Below are 18,647 nucleotides of genomic sequence, written 5' to 3'. Positions count from 1 at the left end.
GACTTCCGGGGTTGGAGGTCACAGAAGTGCAAAATGACAGACTGTCAGGGTTGTTATATACATGGGGAAACTGAGGCCTGCAGAGAGCAGACACAAGCAGCAGGACGCCCAGTCTGCAGTGGGAAGCTGGGGGACTGCGTGGCAGGCGACTGCTGCCCTCCTGGCCCCGGCAGGCCTCTGACTTGGGAAAAGTCTGAGGTTTAGAGCCACCTGACAGTTCTCCTGCTGCCTCCCTTGCTTCTTTGCTTTTTTCGACCCATATGAAGGTGTTCTGGAGCGTAGGAGCGAGGTTAGGAACGGGATGGCCCTGTGGGGTCAGCAACGTGGGCTTTGGAGCCAGACAGGCATAGGTTAGAACCCTGGTTCCTGCCACCTCCTGCCAGCAGGACCTTGAGAAGTACCTAGGTCTCGCTGAGCCTCAGTTTTCTCATCTGCAAAATGACAATAATTATTATCTAGAAATGCAGAATGTGTTACATCTATTATCTCATTTAACTCTCACAGCAAACAGTTTGAGGCAGATATTATCTCCAACGTTCAGATGAGAAAACTGAGGCTCAGATACATCGTGCAGGATCTCGGGAATCCTGATGAGTGGTAGAGCTGGGACATAACCTGTGACTGTCTGATCCCAGGGCCCGTGCTCTGGACCACTCTGCCATTCTGCCGTGGCCTTGGAGGATGGCTGGGAGAAATGACGGGGGTGAAGTAACAGGATATAGCGCCCCTTCCCCAGGCCCTGATGAGGGAGCAGGGCTGGGTGAGGGAAGAGGAGAGAGGGGCTTCTGGGTCCAAAGTAGAGGCCACTGCGAGGGTCCCGGGCCTGTGGCACTTTGGGTTAGTGGAAGGGGAGGGACCGGAAGTCTTCTCGAAGGTGGATGAGGGCAGAGCCAGCGAAATAGAGATTCTGTGGTTAAAGCAGCCCCTCAGTGTTCCTGAGACCGTGGGGCTGAGGGAAACTCAGACTCAGGAGGAACACGTGCCAAGCTGCTGACAGCGCTTTCCCCTGTGGAGGGACAACATTTTTACTCTCCAGCCCCCATATTGTTTGCATTTTTTACACCGACTGTGCATTATTTGAATTTTCTTGTAAAGGAAAAATAAAGGCTAGAAAGATGTACGTCAAATGCTACTAGTGGGTGGAGGGTATCATCTGTGACTGAAGTTCCCTCAAATTTTCTACGACAAACATGTATTAATCACTCTCAGAAAATATTATTTAAATGAAATTATACATGTAAAGTGTCTAGAACAGCACTTCTGCCATGATGGAAACGCGTTCCGTCTGTGCCGTCCAGTACAGCAGACACCAGCCACACGTAGCTCCTGAAATGTAGCTAGTGCAGCCGAGGAAATGAATTTTTAATTTTATTGAATTTTAATTAACTTACATTTAATTTTAAGTAGGCCTGGCCTTTGAGGGTTCAATAAGACAGACCGTGCATGATGGTGCGGGCTTTATTTATTTATTTTGGCCGCGTCACGTGGCTTTCAGGATCTCAGTTCCCCGACTAGGGATTGACTGAACCCGGGCTGCGGCAGTGAAAGCCTGGAATCCTAACCACTAGGCCACCAGGGAACTCCTGATGCTGGCCTCTAGAAGAAAGTGTGCTGCCCTGTCACCATCTGAACCCTTCCTGATGAGTGCCCTCTTCCCTGCCCTCTCTTTCCTCCCCGGCTTCAGAGCTTCCTCTACCTTCCTCTACTGCCTCCCCCTCAGCCACCTTACCTTCCTTCTCCAACCCTGTACAGAGCACAGGGGTTCCTCGGTCAAACCCCTCCAGGTGTGCTTGTTGTGATGTGCACATCTGCAGGTGAGAGCCCAGGCTCAGCACCGCCTCCCTGTAGCAATCTCGAGAAAGTCACCGCCTCTATCTGGGCCTCAGTTTCCTCATATGTATAATGGGAGTCTTGGCCAGAGATTCCATAAAGACCTCACGGCCCTTTACCTAGCTGCTGGGGTCACAGGCTGGGATCACTGGGCATGGCCAGGGGTACTGGGCACTGCTGAGCAAGAGGTACTTAAGTGAGGTGACAGAAAGGACTGTCTGGCTGTCAGGCTTATGAGGTGCTGGGACGGGCGAAAAATGTGTGATGAAAGATGTGTCATGGAGGGAAGAGAACTTTGCTAATCCAGCTCCCCTCCAGCAGCTAGCTTCTCTTTCTTAGATCATAACTTCGTTTTAGCAGTTACCAAGCTCCATTGTCATTTTTTTATGTCTGTCTTCCTGGATAGATTTTGAGATGTTCGAAGAGAGAGAGTTTGTCTAGTTCACCTCAGTATCCTCCATCTCTTACATAAAACAGATGTTCATGTAGGTTTGATGAACAGATGAATAAATTGCTCCTTTGGATCCTCCCTAGGCTTTTCCCTCTGGGGTTGGTATTAAGCTCTGTGGCTCAAAGGACTCAGCCTTGGGAAAAAATAGAAAGTCAATGGAATTTGTAGAAAATTGTTTTTCCCTTTCTGCCTCCTTGAAAATGTTTCTTCTTCAACCTCTCAAACCGTAACCTTCTCTTTCTCTGGCAGAGTAAAGAAAGTGTTCAATGGGAAAAACGAATTCATACTAAGGTGTGAATGGCTCAAGGTTTACCCCTCGTAGGGTCACCTGCATTTGTACATGTAACAAGCAACACTTAGCCTACCTGTGGGTGTCAGGCTTCAGCTACAGCTGCGCCGGCGTTGTCAGCAAGCCTGGGTTTGTCCTGGGGCAGCCATTCACCGGCTGTGTCCATGAGTAAGTTCCCCTCATCTTTCTGAGACTCGGTTTGCTATCTGTAAGCGGAGTCTTATGTCACCTCTCTAGCCACCCACTAGGGTTATGGTGGAGATAAAATGAATCCATGTACACAAAAAGCATTGTTAGCTGTGAGGTCTTGGATAGGAAAAGGGATTGATATTGCCATGACTTTGGGCCAGGGAGGAGGGGCCTCCCCACACCCTCAAAATCATACCTGAGCAGATGACAGCTGTGCCTGGAAGCCACCACCCTTTTAATCTCACCGCTGCCAAGTGGAGAAGAGAACCCTGGCATTCCCTCATCTTTTGCCCTGCTTCTGGGGGAAGGTGAGAGGGAGGCCAGGAGAGCCTTTGGAGCCAACCTTGCTCTCCGACTCACCTCCAGATGCCCTCCTTGCAACCTGGGCATCCAGCAGGGAGGACTCCCCACGGTTAGAACACCGGTCCCGACTCCTCTGTCTGCGTGCGTTCCTGCTCACAGACCTCACCAAACCAAGCCGCCTCTCCACCACACTGGGAGCCTGCACTTGAGTCCGCTTCACAGAGATACTTTCTGGATTTCCCAGAAACTCACTAGCCTCGTCAATCTCTCCATCTTAAATTCTGCATTTGTGTGAAGGTGGGGACCCTAAGGCCCAGAGAGGTTGCATGACCTTCTCAGTATCACACAGCGTAGTTGAGTGTTAGCCCCCAAGTCCCTAGACTTCCGGATGGTCCCAGGTCTTCCTGAGGAGAATGCTCACCCTTTCCCTTCTCTCCCCAAACTCCCCTCACCTTCCCTTTCTCTTTCAAGCACAAACAACCCCTCTGAAACCCCCAAGTCCCATAAGTTCTGGAGTGGGGGTTCCCTTCCCCTCTTCCCTCTCCTTCTCACTGGAGTGGCCTTAGAAGCCCCTTCCCCAGGTATCCTGCCCTCTGGGGTGTAGGCTGGGCAGTACTGATGCCTGAAACACCGCATATCCCTTCAAACCATGTAACGATGCCTCTGTCTCACCTGCACGCCCAGAACCTGACCAAAACCATCTGCTTGGGACACTCTCCGTTCTTGCCTGTTGCCCGTCCTTCAGTGCTCTGAGAAGCCTCCCCAAAGGTCCCTATCAGAGTGGAGCTCTCCTCCCTGGACTTCCCACCCCGTCCCCTGCTGCAGCACTTATCTCTTCCTGCCTCTGTTAGAGGTCTGTGTGTGTGTGTGTGTGTGTCCCCGCTAGGCTGTGAGCTCCATGAGGGCACGGACCATGTCTTACTTTTCTTTGTGTCTACGTGCCTGGCACAGAGCAGGTGTTCAAAACTGCATTTCTTGAATTTCATTGAACCTAAGCCTAGTGGTTTGGGCTACAGGCTACCTGGACCACAGGCTGCCCACCTTTGATGAGAGCTCCAAGACCAGCAGAGAAGGAAATGGAGAGGAAGGAACGGGACCCCTGGTCAGCCCCTTCTTCCTCGGCATCCACGCTGCTGTCGCTCAGGTCTTCCCATCCTTGGCCTGGCGTGGCCCTGCCTGACTGAGAAGATGGAGAAGGGACCAGCCAGAGACATATAACAGGTCCGTGCTGGTGACTTGTCTCTTGCATGAGTTTATTTAATGCCCAGTTTCGTGGGAAATCTTCTCCTCCTCACCTCCACCTCAACTCTGGGTGCTTGGGGCTGGGCTCAAGTAGAAAAAGAACAAAGGGACCCAAGAGAGTGGTACGGAGAGAACTCAGCCTTCCTGCAGGAGCCCAGAGATCAGAGCGCCCAAACCAGCTGGAGACCCAGATCCTTCTAAAGGGTTTACTTTAGTCTTCTCTTCAGTGAGCTGAAATCCCTACAAGAACAACCAGAGTAAGGCAACCAAAGGACCTTTAGGCTGGGAGGTGGGCGGGCAGCAGGGTCCAGGCACCCAGAGCTTGTGGAATCTCCTCCGGGTGCTTTTGGAAGCAGAGCCAACTTGGTGGGTGGCTGCCTGGGGGCAGGGGCATGGCCAAGGTGGTCTATCGAGCACCCCTGGGCCCCTCATCTTGAGCTAGACTTTGGATCGGCTACCGGGGAGGGAGGGCTCTTCTGGGAGGACCCGAGTGTGGGAAGCAGTACCGCCGTCACCAACCTAGACTGTCCTTCTAGCTGGGTGACTCAGGTCCTGCTGACAGGTCTGGATGTGCTGGGGCAAGTCCCAGCCTTCCCTCCCTCTCCACCTCTGTCCCAGCACGTCTGGTGGAGGCCGAGCCTCCTCCTTCCAGCTCCACTGGGGGGTTGGCTACAACCGTTCAGCCTGAGGGGCCACTGCCAGCCACTCTCTCAAGCCCTGCCCCAGGCTTGGCCCCGAGCAGCTCAGAGCCCTCTGTGGGGACCCCAGATGGCCCAGCAGCAGCCTGACAGTTGTCTCCCTTAGGGAGAGAGATCTGGGAACCTGGGGTGCAGGCACCCATATCTGACATCTCCTCTGAGCCTCACGAATGCCCTGCCACTTGGGCAGCCCAGGCATCCTTATCTCGACGAGGAGACGCGAGCCTGCAACCCCACAGCCAGCGCTGAGTGGCTGAGCCTCCACCCAAACCTGGGCCTCCTGATGCCGATTCCTGAGCACACACCTGGGCCCGTGGTCTGGAGGAGGCTGGGCCCCAAGCACTGATATACTCACAGGACCCAGGTGGAGGCAGCCAGCCTGGGCCAGGCAGGCCTCATCCAGTCCTGTCTCAAGCTGGGGCCTGACTCCCTGGGACTGGGCCGGCTTTGTCTGCAAGTCCTAGAGGAAAGGTGTCTGGAATAAGCAGGCTCTCAGCTCACAGGGAAGGGGAGCTGTGAGGGCCTCTACTGAGCCGTCAGGAGTTGGAGGCCAAGACCTCCTCAGTCGCCCTCAGCCTTGCTTGTTTCTGTAGGGTCTGCCTTAGACGTCTCTGAGCAGTTCTGCACTTGAACATCCCCTTGGCTTCAGGAAGGGGGAGGAGTCATAACTTGCCTTGGTTAGTCCCTTATTAGGTTCTAGGCGCCAGGCTAAGGTGTGACACGCAGAATGTCCTCTCTCCTGCACCCCAAACCTGTGAGCCAGATGCCATTTGCTTTCCTATGGGCAGAGGAGGAGGCTAATCTGAGACTGGAACCTTGTCTGAAGTGGGTGACAGTGCTGGGACTGGAGCCCAGAGCTGCAGGCTCCAAAGCCCAGGCTCTTACATTGGAAACTTGACCTCACTTAAGGGCGCCGTCACTGACGGGGGGCCTGCCACATGGATCCATCCAGGCGTCCCGGCTAAAGCTCCCCTCCTCTCCCACCCTGTGGCCCCAGGTCTTTCCTCCTTTCCCTCCCCTTCCCCCCAGAATCACCTTGAGTCACCTGGAGTGGCGGGGGTCAGGTCACTGCCCTCTGCCCCGTGCCGTCAGAAGGCTTTGGTGTGGGCCCAGGCTGCACCTGCTGCAGCGCCACCGTTTCCACGAGGCTGGCAGGGAGCACCAGCTCTGCACGGGCACAGCAAACACGGCACAGCAAATATGCCGTCTCCAGGCCAGCCAGCTGCCCGCGAAGTGCTGCTGGAGCACTACCGCACCAAGTCCAAGCAGAGATGAGTTCTCAGCTGCCCCCAGCCTGGGCCACTGAGGCTGCGGGAGGGTGCTGGCCTGGCCGGGCCCTGTGAACCCCAGGTGTGGGGCTGGGACCTGCAGGACGGACCCCCGGGGAGAAAGCCTGCCCGTTGGTCCTGCAGTCTAAAGGAGAGTGGTCCCCTGCAGAGGCCACCCTGACTCAATGTCTCACCCTGTGACCCCTGGCGGGAGAGGCAGGCAGGTCCAGATTGGAGCAATTTGTCCCATTTTTACAGAGTGGAGAGAGGCTCAGACATGAACAAGGAAGGGCAGTGACTGTCAGAGGAATGAAACCCAACTCCTAGTCGGGGCCTGGGCTTAGCGAGAAGCCCCTTGTCACAAAGAGGCAAATATAGGGTCTGCCTGTTCCGTCCTTTTTTGCAGAAGATGGCTCTGTAGCCGGGGGTGGGGGTGGAGGTGGGGCTGATGTTCCCCTCTCCTAGGGCTGTTTACTTTGCAGCCTCAGGATCAGCTGAGAATGTCACGCCCCAGCCTCCCTCTTCCCTCCTCCCTTTCAGTGTGGACTGTGGCTGGCAGTGACATTTAAGAACCAATGCAGGGAAGGCACCTGACCTTGGGGAGGAATGTGGGAAATGTCTGCAGCCTGGAGCAGCCACCCCCACCTGGGGCCCAGGAATGTGGGCTCCTGGCCCAGAGCCCATGGCCCCCAAGGGAGGTGTGCATGTGGTTGGAAGAAATGGGGGATGCAGGGCCCAGGAGTGACATTGTTGGAAGGCCCTGTAAGGTCACCTGGTGAAACTCCTACCCGGTTATAGAGGGTGAAGATGAACCATCAGTGCTGCCCTCCTGCCAGCGCCAGCGCAGCACCCTCTCTGATCCAGTTAAGGGCACAGTCCCCGACGCCTAAGTCCCCTAAAGCCCAAGGTCACGGATACATCTGTGTATCTGTGTATTGACTTCTCAGACCTACAGAACCACAGAATGTCAGAGCCCTTTGAAATTAGCAGCTACTGCATCCATCCATATTACAGATGTAGAAACTGAGGCCCAGAAAGATGGGAATTGGCCACAGGTGCGCTAATTATGGGCCAGGGCTCTGGGGTAGGTGCTTTCCCTACAGCCCTCCTGCTTTCACGAACTGGGGGCATCTCCTCGCAGTAGGGAGACTCAGGTGGGCCAACTGAGCTCCCACGGGGTTCCTGCTGGGAATCCAGTGCCTTCTGTGGGTGCCCTTAACTGTCAGAGGTGGGAAATACAGTCACAGAGCAGACACTGAGGGCCTCTATGCTCAAGGCAGGTGATCTCTGCTCTGGCTGGACAGAATTGAAAGGCCAAGCTAACGCCAACAGATGCTAGTCTTTGGAGCTGAACCCTAAGAAAGTGCTGAATAAGGACTCTGCTGCCCTCCTGTGGCCATACCTGGGCATGACTGCTGTCATCGAGGCCTCCAGCTGCTTATGTTCTCCAAACTAAGGAAATCTCTCCCAATTTCCCTCCTCCTAGAAAGCACTCCAGGGAGGCTGGATGGGGTGGACATCATCTCACCTCCCTATCACCCAGGCCAGAGCTTTGGCTGTGGAAAGCAAATGGGAAGGGTGGATGACACTTTGTTCAATGTCAGATCCTGGAGGATGAAGGCCACAGGCCAATAGGTGAGGCCCAGTCTGTGTTACCCAGAATGCTTGAGTGTTGGGAGAGACTCGGTGGTTTCCATGGAAACAGCCTAATCAACCAACGCTAGACGGGATGGTTTGAAAATTTAGAGGATATTTATTTCTCGGGAAGGTCCACAACAGCTGGCAGGCACTGCCCTCCCCTGTTCCAGGGGATTTCTCTCTCCTTTTCTGAGAAATCCCCTCTCTTCTTGGAAGTGCCCTTGGGGAGGCTGGGATGTGAAGAGAAACCATACACAACACTCCAGAGCCTTAAAAAAAAGAAAGCAACAGACAACCTCCCCCACACAGATACACACATACGGAATAAACAGACATATAAAAGAGGCTGAGGCGCCGCTTGGGAGAGTGGGGCTGGGCGGCTCTGCCCCACTTCCCCCAGCCAGGAGGCTCCAGATCTAAATGGCATGGAAGTGCCCGACAGCCAAGCAGCAGCCCTGGCTTCAGAGAGAGGACCGGAGAGGGGGGCGGGGGTGGGACCTCTCCCTGGAGCTCAGGGGAATAAGGGACAAAGGAACCAATAAATAAATAAATAAACAGAACCCTAAGAGCTTGGGACCCCTGGGGCCTCTTTCCCTGAAAAGAGCAGATCCAGGGACAGGCAGAAAGGATAACAGGGAACACACAAATCCAAAGCCACACCTAACTGGCCTCCAGAGCCTGCATCCTTCAGATCCCAGAAGGGCCCAACCCAGAACCCAGCCTCAACCCAGCTCTGGAGGAGGGAGGGGTGAGCTGGGGAGCTTCCTTCCTGAAACTCTTGCCTTCATTCTGACCATCTCCACAAAGAGGGAGCCGGAGCTGCCTGAAGCATGGGCTCTTCCCCAGGAAAGCCGAGGCATGGCCCTCTCCCGCCCCTCTTCTCATTGGCCTTCCTGACCCATGGCATCTGCGTCAGCTGGGAGGAGCACTTGTGTGACTGTAAATAATCAGAACAGTCCATCCGGGTGTCCTCTGCTCCATTTGGCCACCGACGCCCCCACCGCCTCCAGCCAGGGCTACACTGACGGCTCCCTTCAGGCCAACAGGGAGGAGGCACTGGACAGAAGAAGCAAGGACAGAGAAGGGGGCAGAAGTTGCCGGAATGGACAGTTTGGGCAGGAGGCCAAACTGGACACATGATGAAGTCCAAGGACTCGGGAGTCCCAGGGTTCCCCCGGAGAAGCATGGCCAGCTGGGGGCTGGGGAGAGCACGGGGTCGGGACAGGCCGGCCGCTCAGCTGGGCAGTAGCACGTGCTGCAGGAGGTAGGTGAGGGAGTCCCAGTGCTTCCAGAGGAGGAAGAGGACGAGGACCAGGAGGGCAGTGCTGGTGATGCGCAGGCGGGTCTTCATGAGTGGTGTGATGAAGTTGGCGAGAGTGGACACGAACACCAGCAGCACGGCCATGAGCGCCAGGATCACGTTGATGAACTTGCCCAGCAGCGCCCGTGCGTTGGCGTTCTCCACGCCCTCCAGCTGCACCACCTGCTGCTGTTGCTGCTGCAGCTCCAGCTTGGTGACCCGGGTCAGGCAAGACTCCACAGCCTCCTGCAGGGACACAGGGGTGGGTGCATTGGAGCTCGGGGCGGGCAGACCCCCAGCCTAAACCCTACCTGCCCCTCCGAGGAGGTGACAATGCACAGGGTGCCCCCTCCGAAGGCCAGGCAGGGTAGAGAGTGATCAGCTGCAGCTAGGGGCCCGAGTCCTTTAATGATGACTATCTGGGGAGGACAGTGGGAAGTGGAAGTCTTGATTAAGGGGAAGTGGCGGAACCAGCCCACTCCGGATTCCTCTTGAGGCTGCTGTACCTGGATGTCCCGGGCCCTTTCGTAGGACTGGTAGGCCACCTTCTCCTCCATGCTGGCCAGCTCCTGCTTCAGGTTGGTCATCTCATTCTGGTGAAGCTCGGTCAGGTCGTTGAGCTGCTCCTCCAGCCGCTCATACCTGGTGAAGGGAGAAGGTATGACACCAGTCCCAGCTCCCCAAGCCCCTTGTCTCTCCCCAGGATCAATTTCACTCATTCTCAACAATGACTCAACCCACCCCAGGTGTCCAGCCCTGTCCAATTTTAACAGCAACCACAATGAAAGCTACTACGTACACAGCACTTCTTATATGCAGGCCCTGGGCTAGGCACTTTCGCCACATTATCCCATAGGATCCTCCTCCACAAACCTTCAAGATAAGTCCTAGTGTCATCCCCATTTTACAGACGAGAAGACTGAGGCATAGAGAGGTTGAGGAACTTGCCTGAGATCACAGAGCTCATGAATGGAGGAGTCAGGGATTGACTAACTTCAACAACCTCAACCCTTAAGCCCTGGGCTAACAGGCTCTCCTGGGTACCAGGGACCCAGGGATATAGAGACACAATCCCTGCTCTGAAGGCACAAAATATAGAAGATGACTACTATGGCGGGCGGCGGGGGGGGGAGTTAGCTTTCAGGCAGGTTTCCCCCTCAATTTTCCAAACCTTCTTCCCATATATAAAGAAGAAAAGGTGCTAACTAAAGAAAAGATCCCGAAGACTCCCAAGGAGCAGGTGCCAAATGGCACACGAGAGGCGCAGAGCAAAAGCAGAGCCGACAGAAGGGAAGGAGGGGACAGGCTGACTCGGGAGCCCCAGCTGAACGATCACATGGACCACGCCAGACACCTACATACGGTGACTTTACAGGTTTGGACTCAACCCTCACAAACCCTGTGAACAGGGCTTCACGTTATTCCCGCTTCACAGATGAGGACACCGGGTACGAAGAGTATTAAGAACTTTGTTCAAGGTAAAGGGTAAAGAGTAGAGCTGGGATCTGAACCCAGGTAACCTGGCTCCAGAGTCAGCGCTCTTAGCCAGACTCTCTCCAGATAAAAGGCCATGTAGCTGGCTCCTGCCTCGGTTTCTCCTTTTGTACAACAACCATGTAATCATCAAGGAGGGACGCTCAAAGCTCCTGAGACGGGCAGAGCCTTCCTTCCACAGGCCCCGTAATCCTAACTTCCAGCTGCCCTGGAAGCTGGTGGAAGGGGCCTCGGAGCCTCTTCCTGGCCCCTTCCAGCAGCCCAGGAGCCTTCTAGATGCTCCCCCGTCTGCTGCTACCACCAAGTCTGCAAGCCGGTGCTCGGCCCCTCTCCCCAGGGCCGGGCCGGGCGGCACACACCTGTAGCGCTCCTCCTGCAGGCACTGGGTCATGTAGGTGTAGTCCCTCTGCAGCTGAGCCTTCAGGTCCTCCATCGAGTCCTCCAGGTGGGACTGGCCCTCCTTGATCTCCCGCAGCTCTTCCAGCACGGCATCCATGTTTCCGGGGGCGCCGTACAGCATGTTCGACTTGGGGCTCCCCAGCGCCGCAGCGGGCCCGGCCCCCGAGTTGCTGCCCGCCCCAGCCGAGCTGGCGCTAGCGCTGGAGCACTCATCGTCGCTGCCGTACTTGGGGCTGGACACGAGCGTGGCACTGCCGCTCAGCGCCCGGGCCGCCTCCTCGGGGGGCCCGTCGTCCAGAGGGTCCTTCAGGTGGGCGATGTTGTCAGCGCTGCCAAACTTGTTCCGGATGAGGCTGGCGAACTCCCGGGGCTTGGACACCACGGCGGTGTGGGTGGCCTGTGAGAGGCCGGAGAGGCTGCCCTTCACGCCCTCCACCACGCCACCCCCAAAGCCGCTGATGCCGGCGCGCATGTTGGCGCCCACGTCCTTCAGGCCCTGCTGCATGTCCCGCAGCACATCCTTGGGCTGCCGCGACGGCCCGTTCTGCTCGATCTCCTTCAGGCGCCGGCGGTAGTGCTCCAGCTTCTTGTGCAGCTGGGCGATGGTCTGGGCCGACTTCTGGTTCTTCTTCTCGAACACCTGCTTGATGCGGGACACCTGCTGCTTGTCAGCGTTGTTGGCCAGCTTCAGGTACTCTGCCACGTTGTCGTCCCGCGCCTCCTGCTCGATCTTGATCTGCTCTGTGATCTTCAGGATCTTCTGGTGCAGGTGGTCGATGGCGGCCTTGGTCCGCTGGGGGTCCGGGGCCCCGTCCGGCACGTCCAGGCTGATGGGGCCATCGGCGTCACCGTGGCCAGGGCCGCCAGGGAGGCTCAGGGCCGCGAGGTCCCCCTTGTCGACCTGGGGAAGAAGGCAAGCAGAAGAAGCGTAAGTCAATCAGGAAACCAAGGGAGGGGGCCCACAGGGGTCTCTCGTGTGTCCCTGGACAACTCTGGACTTGGTTTTCACTGCCTGGAAAACAGATGCGGGATGAACAGGAAACTTTAAGGAAAGAGTCCGAAAGGATAATGGCAATGACAACAGTATTCCCTCACAGCTGCCATTTAGGAAGGGCTTGCACATCTGCTATTTACCCAATCCCCACAACAACCCTAAAATGCAGTCTAGGCAGACCTGCTCCTCCTTTGGCCCAGAGAGTTCAAGCAAGTTGCTCAGGGACAAACAGCTTCAGGAAGACAGAACTGGCAGCCCAGAACTCTTTTTGCCCCATCACATGGATCAAGCAGGTCTGAGGCTTCACTGCAGTCACGGGGTTATTTCTCGGGGATGAGACACGCTGTCCCTCTGGACTCAGCCCTCCATAAGGCTCCTGCCTGGAGCAGGCCTCTCCCTCAGAGCTGACCAGAGCCTACACTTGGGCCCCATGCAGGCACAGGAAGCACTTCCCTGCACCCTCCCCACCTGGGCTTCCCCAGTGCAGCTCAGCGGGCCACCTGCCTCAGCGGACACCTCTCACAGCCCTGCCCTTACCTTCCAGCTCCCTGGGGTCGTCAGCAACCTCTTCCGCTTCATGATGGCGGGAGCGCCCAGCCCTGCCCGGTCTCCCAGGCCAGGGAGAGGAGCACACCCCCACCTGCCTGCTGGCTGGGTCCCCAAGGGCTCGAGTCCCAGAAGTAACCCACAGGGAAGCAGGGCCCAGGCTGGGGGCCTGGGGGTACCAGCCATCCAGCATGGAAGGAGGTGAATGTGCAGGAGGGAGAGGACAGCGCCTTTTCCTCGCAGGCAGGCAGGCTTCCTGAGTGCATCAGGGTGGCACAAAGAATGGAGCAGAGAGACTGAGAGAGGATGGGGGCAGGGAGAGAGGGGAAGGAAAGGTCACAGAAGATAGGAAAGATGGGAAGCAAGGTCGGATGAAAGCAGGCGGGCCTGGAGCCCCACTCTCCCAGGGCCAGACCTGCCTCAGCCTGTTGGAGGACCGCTGTCCACAGCCGAGTCCCAGTGTCTTATCTCCACGCAACAACGGAAGCAGCAGGAAATGGCTCAACCCCCTGTATTTTTACACACAGCACACCCTGGGCCGGTCAGATATTCGCTATTTTTGTGTATGTGGGGGTGGGGGCAGGGTGAGGTGCACATGGGGGAAGGGGTTAAACACAAAGAAAGTGACCCCAGCTCGCAGCTCACGCACCGGAAGCAGCCCGTGCCAACTGCAGGCAGAAGCCACTGGGCTCCATCTCTGCAGAGGTGCAAAATGATTGGCAAACGCTGTTAAAAACAACAGCCCTGCCAAACTCAGGAGCCAGAGGAGGGTGTCTCCTCTGTGGGCTTCCTCTTCAGCCTTTTCAGGTCCCCGTTCCACTGGGGACGCTGGGTACAAAACCCATCCCTTCCCATACCTCCTGAAGTCAGGACTTTCCTCTGACATGTGCTTTGGGTCTCCCCGCATGTCCCTTTGCCCTCTGCCGGGTGCCGATACCTTCAGGACCTTGTATATCAGAGGAGCCAATTCCACAGTCTCCCTTAATGACCCGTCCCAAGGTCTACTCGTTGCAGCAATCTGACTTCAAACTGCATCGTGCAGTGAAACCCCTTCTTCCTGTGCTGTTCCTGCAGTGACGGCAAACACCCCATCTCTCGATTTTCCTGACCCTCAGTATTCCCCCCTGTAAAATGGGGATCATCATACCTCCTCTCAGGCCTTTGGTGAGGGTAACACAAGATGATGTGCAGCGAGCCGTCGGCACAGCACAGGCAGAGGCACTCATCGGTGCCGTCTGCATCTGCCAGCACAACATTTTGTGTGTGTGGCGGAGGAAATGAAGTTTATTTAAAAGGTTATACCAAAAAATTTGCTCAACATTGATACTATGAGGCAAAATTTAATTCTATATGCAACACACAGCTTTTAAGATGAAAGAACTTGACCCCTTTATAAGGCCGCTGTGCTTTCCAAAGAGACTCAACACTTTCCCTCTCTTCCACTCGCTGCGTGGGAGAAAGAATATTCAGAAAATGAGTTGGGATCTGGCGGCCTCACTGCCTGATGCTCAGCTAGGTCGCGGGCTCATCTTTATAAAGAGGAGAGCATCGGTCCCACCTACTTGGAGGAGTGTCGGAGGACCTAATGAGACATGGACTCGCTGTGAAAAGCAAAAGTGCTTTGGACTACAAGGGAGTGTGAAAGAGCAAATTCCCTGCCCGTCCGGGCTCCAGTCTGGCAGCTCAGAGCCTTTTACCCCTCAATTTGGTGGCTGTCTGGCTTACAAATAGAAAAGCAGAGCTGAAGCTGGCTGTGAAATCCCCATGAATGAGAGAACAGGCACTCCAGGAAAATCAGCAGGGCCTGGTGGTGAGCTGAAGTGGGCTGCGGTCCCACCCGTTTCCCCACCGCCCGCCCCTCTTCTCTGCCCTGGGGCCCAGACTCAAGCCTGGGGTTCCTGCGGCAGGACCTCAGCTCCTTCCTGCCCCTCCACTGGGTCTACAATGCCTGGAGCCTCTGGCTGGCTCCAGTCACAGAACATGCCTCTTTGTCCCTGCCCCCAGGGAGTTCTCCGCTCCCTCCTCTCCCCAAGCTCACCCCCCCCCCCCAAGGCTGCAGCGCCCTTTCAGGACGAAAGGGAGACAGGGTGACCAGGAAAAAAGAGCCAAGGAGGCTGCAGACAGACAGGCAGAAGTACAAAGAGGGATTATGCTTTAACAAAGGAAGGAAAATTAGAGCATTAGAAGAAAAAAGATGAGAAAGCTGTTAAGAGGGATGAATCTAGCAGAGCACGAGGAGAATGAGATTTGCTCACAAAAAATAAGAGAAGAAGAAGAATCGCAATGAGACAGGATACACGGCCCATGCAGGACAATGGAAAGGGCACTAAGTGTGGAAGCAAACACCGGTTTAGAATCCTGGCTCTGTCACTTACCAGCTGTGTGCCCTTAGATATGTCATTAACGTTTCTGGGACTCAGCTTTCTCATCTAGAAAAAGGGGGTATTTCTACCCACCTCAACGGATTGTCAGGAGGATAAAATGAGACCATGAAGGCAACGGTCACAGTACAATCTCAGGGCACACGGCAGGTGCTCAAAAACAAATCACAATCAACCGACACTTCACGTCCACTAGGACGGCTAAAATTTAAAAAGGAAAATAACAAGTGTTGACGAGGATGTGGGGAAATCAGAAGCTTCACACCTTTGCTGGCAGGAATGCAAGATGGCACAGCTGCTGTGGAAAACAGTTTGGAGGGTCCTTAAAAAATTAAACATGGATTTACTTTATGACCCAGCAATTTCACCCCTAGGTGCAGCCCCAAGGAATTGAAAGCGGGTATTAAACAAGTACTTGTACACATATGTTCACAGCAACACTATTTACAATAGCCAAAGGGTGGACACAACTCAAATGTCCACTGATCGTTGGGTAATGGGTAAGCAAAATTGGTAGAGTCACACAATGGAATCTTACTTGATTATAAAATGAATAAAGTACTGATAGAGGCTACAATGTGGATGAATCTCAAGAGCACTACACTAAGTAAAAGAAAACAGATACTAAAGGCCACATACTGTACAATTCCATTTATATGAAATGTCCAGGATACTTAAATTCATAGAGACAGAAGGCAGACTAGCGGTTGCCAGGGGCTGGGGAAGGGAGCAATGGGGAGTGACTGCTTAATGGGTACAGGTTTCCTTTAGGGATAATGAAGATGTTCTGGAACTAGAAAGAGGTGATGGTTGCACAACCTGGGTGTGGAAGGCCAGGGCCCTCAATCTGCTGGCCTAGGTTGCAGGGCCAGCCCATGTCCTATTACAGAGTGGGTCTGCGGGAGGGTATCTGAGTCCTTCATCTTATGGGCACATTTTTAATACAGCAGAAGCTCTAGCTGAGACTTCCCTGGCGGTCCAGTGGTTAAGACTCTGTGCTTCCACTGCAGGCATGGGGCACAGGTTCAATCCCTGATCGGGGAACTAAGATCCCACACGCTGCTCAGCACAGCGCCCCCCCCCCCAAAAAAAAAGGAAGAAGCAGCTCTAACTCACTCACTAAAAAGAGGAGCAATACAGATCACTGAACTCCCGGTCACTAGCAGGTGAGAACTCCCAGGGTGCCCCAGCCTGGAGCACGGCAGTGGGTGGCCTACACAGGCACTGCTGTTCCTCTCTCGAAACTGTCACAGAGCCTCACATGGCCCAGGCCACCCAGCCCTCTGTCCATGCCTAGCCACCAACACCATGGCCTCCTCACCCCACTCTCCTGCCTAAGAGGGGCCAGACACTCCGCAGGCACCTGACCCCAGGAAGAATCCCTGTGCACAGGGGGGCAAGTTCTAAGAAGAGGAGAACCGTGGAGAGTGGCCCATGCTTCTTCCATGACCCCTATCCACACAAGGCAACCCAGAGGCCAGGTCACGCTCCCTGCTCAGGGTGCCCACCAGCCAGGGCTGAGGTCACTGACACTGTTCTACACAGACAGTGATGTTCGAGAAGTGCTGATGAATGTTCTGGAAGAGCCAGAGCTGGGACGCTGTCAGAAGTGTCCGGGGCACAACCTTCCCTATTCGTCTCCCTGCTCTGGAGAGACACACCCCTGGGAGCACCCCCTCCACGAGGCTTCACAGCCCCTCAGACTCTTCTCCCTGCCCGCTTCCAGCAGAGCTGAGCGAAGCCGGATTAGGCGCTCTGCCAGGTTACAGGGCTCCCACCTCCTCCGGGGCCTGAGCTCACATCTCCATGTTAACCCGGCCAGACACGGGCCATGGGTCTTCCTCTCACACACTGGCCCGGCAGCCTGGGTCCCTGAGGCAGACACTGTTGGGACAGAAGCATCCAAGCTTACATGAAGCTCCTCAGTGCAAAGGGGAAGGACGCTAGCCATGTAAACTGTGAGATGTGAATCATGGGTCTATTTCTCTAGCAACAGTACAAACACATTATAAACATGCTTCAAGATGGACCATATCAACAATTACACTTGCAAGGAATGCATGCTCCACACCTGCGCTCCCAGGTTCCCAGGAGACCGGAGATGGCCCCCAGCCTGTGACTCCCCTCCCCCAGGGACAGGCAGCCTCCTCCTACATTTACAAAGTGCTCTCCTGTTAGGGTCCCCAGAGCAAGCCGCATAGAAGATGATTCCTGTCCTAGCTACCTGCTCAGGGGTTGGAAAGCCAACACTAAGGTCACTCTTGGAAAAAAAAAAAAAGAGCAAAGAAAAGAGCTTTGGGGCTCCTATGCCCCCCTTTAGGAGAGCAGGGTGGCCCTGTCATCCCGGGTCAGGTGGCCTGTGTGCCCCCTCCCAGGGTGGAGAGCAATGGAGTCGGGTGTCAACCCTGCTTTGTCTGTGGGTCTGACCAGATGGGCTGAGGTCCACGCAGGGTGCTGCTCCTGGGCTGCAGTGACTAAGAGCCCCGCAGGTGAGTGTGACAGGCCTGTCAGCCCGGGTGACTCAGCAGAGATGCTTCCATCTGCTGACTTCTCGCCCTGTGACTCTGATTTGAGCACCCTTCTCAGGATGGAGAACACACAGATTCCCCTCCTTCCTCGAGGGAAAGGGAGGTAACCCAGGCCAGGATGGAGAGGGACAGCCATGGCCAGCAAACACCCCACCCCCTGCTCAAAGAGGCAGTGTGACCCTACAATGAAGCTGGGAGGGAGGCAACCTGACATCTCCCACACCAACCTGATGCTCCAGCCAGGGCAGACTGGGAAGGTTACGCCAACCCTTGGTCCTCAGCCAGGGGCTGCTCCCATTCTCCCAGATAATGCAGGTGCTATGAAGCCGCTCAACCCTGGCTCTGAGGCATCATCACAGCTAACCCAAGCCAGGTGCGGGAGGGGCGGGGAGGGGCGGGGAGGGGCAGGGGGTGGGGGAGGGGAAGGCACCAGCCCATCCAGTGGTTCCATTGGTGCCTGGGAGCCCACGTGGCTTTTCTCCAGAGGGCAGGGAGGCAAATGCTTAGATAAAGGGGTACACGTGGAGGAGGATATATTACATATATACACCTGGGGCTGTTCACTGGGTAAGAGTAAGGTGAAAAACTCCTGCAGTGAGACCCCAGCTGCCACACGAGGGATTCAAGGGCAGGTGCGTGAGGGACCTGGCTCTTCCTGCAGTGCCCCTTCCTCGTTGCATGAGTGCCCTCAGCGGCTTTACAAGGAATTTTACGCTGCTACGAGGGACTGCAGGGTGCAGAGTCCATACAGATGAGGAAACTCACTCTTGCATCCTTTCATGCAGCACCTACGATCTCCAGGCAGCCGGGCACTGGGTGGAGGCTTCAATCAGCCTCCTCCTGCAGCCAGCAAGTGCTTCCTCCCGCCCTGAGCCTAAGGGTGACTCTTCCTGGCAGAGCGACACTCCTCTCATCTAGCCCTCGGATTCCAGTCCTTTCTGATAGGTCCACCCCTTGGTTCTGGTCAAAACTACATCCTCAGCTCAGCTGCCTCATTCCCTGCCCTGCTGAGAACAATGCCCTTTTGTCCACACAAATGCCCTGCTGTGCTGTTCCCTCTGCCTCCTCATACCCACACCCTGGCTGGAACCCCGGAG

General features: G+C 55.6%; 1 protein-coding gene across 4 annotated transcripts in view; it reads right to left on the bottom strand.

Annotated features, from left to right (window-relative positions):
* Nucleotides 1-8,008: 8,008 nt before the first annotated feature.
* Nucleotides 8,009-18,647, bottom strand: part of TMCC2 (transmembrane and coiled-coil domain family 2) — a 36,913-nt gene continuing 26,274 nt past the window's right edge. For all 4 annotated transcript variants that reach the window (XM_079938200.1, XM_079938201.1, XM_079938202.1 and 1 more), the window contains 3 exons: nucleotides 11,062-12,002; nucleotides 9,715-9,850; nucleotides 8,009-9,454 (listed from right to left, as the gene is read on the bottom strand). In XM_079938200.1, the coding sequence (XP_079794326.1) occupies nucleotides 9,143-9,454; nucleotides 9,715-9,850; nucleotides 11,062-12,002 (1,389 nt within the window). In that variant the 3' untranslated portion in view covers nucleotides 8,009-9,142. The remainder of the gene's footprint in view (nucleotides 9,455-9,714; nucleotides 9,851-11,061; nucleotides 12,003-18,647) is intronic.

The sequence above is a fragment of the Stenella coeruleoalba genome (genome assembly GCF_951394435.1).
Source record: "Stenella coeruleoalba genome assembly, chromosome: 1".
Taxonomy (NCBI): Eukaryota; Metazoa; Chordata; class Mammalia; order Artiodactyla; family Delphinidae; genus Stenella; species Stenella coeruleoalba.
This window is presented reverse-complemented; position numbering and strand designations above follow the sequence as displayed.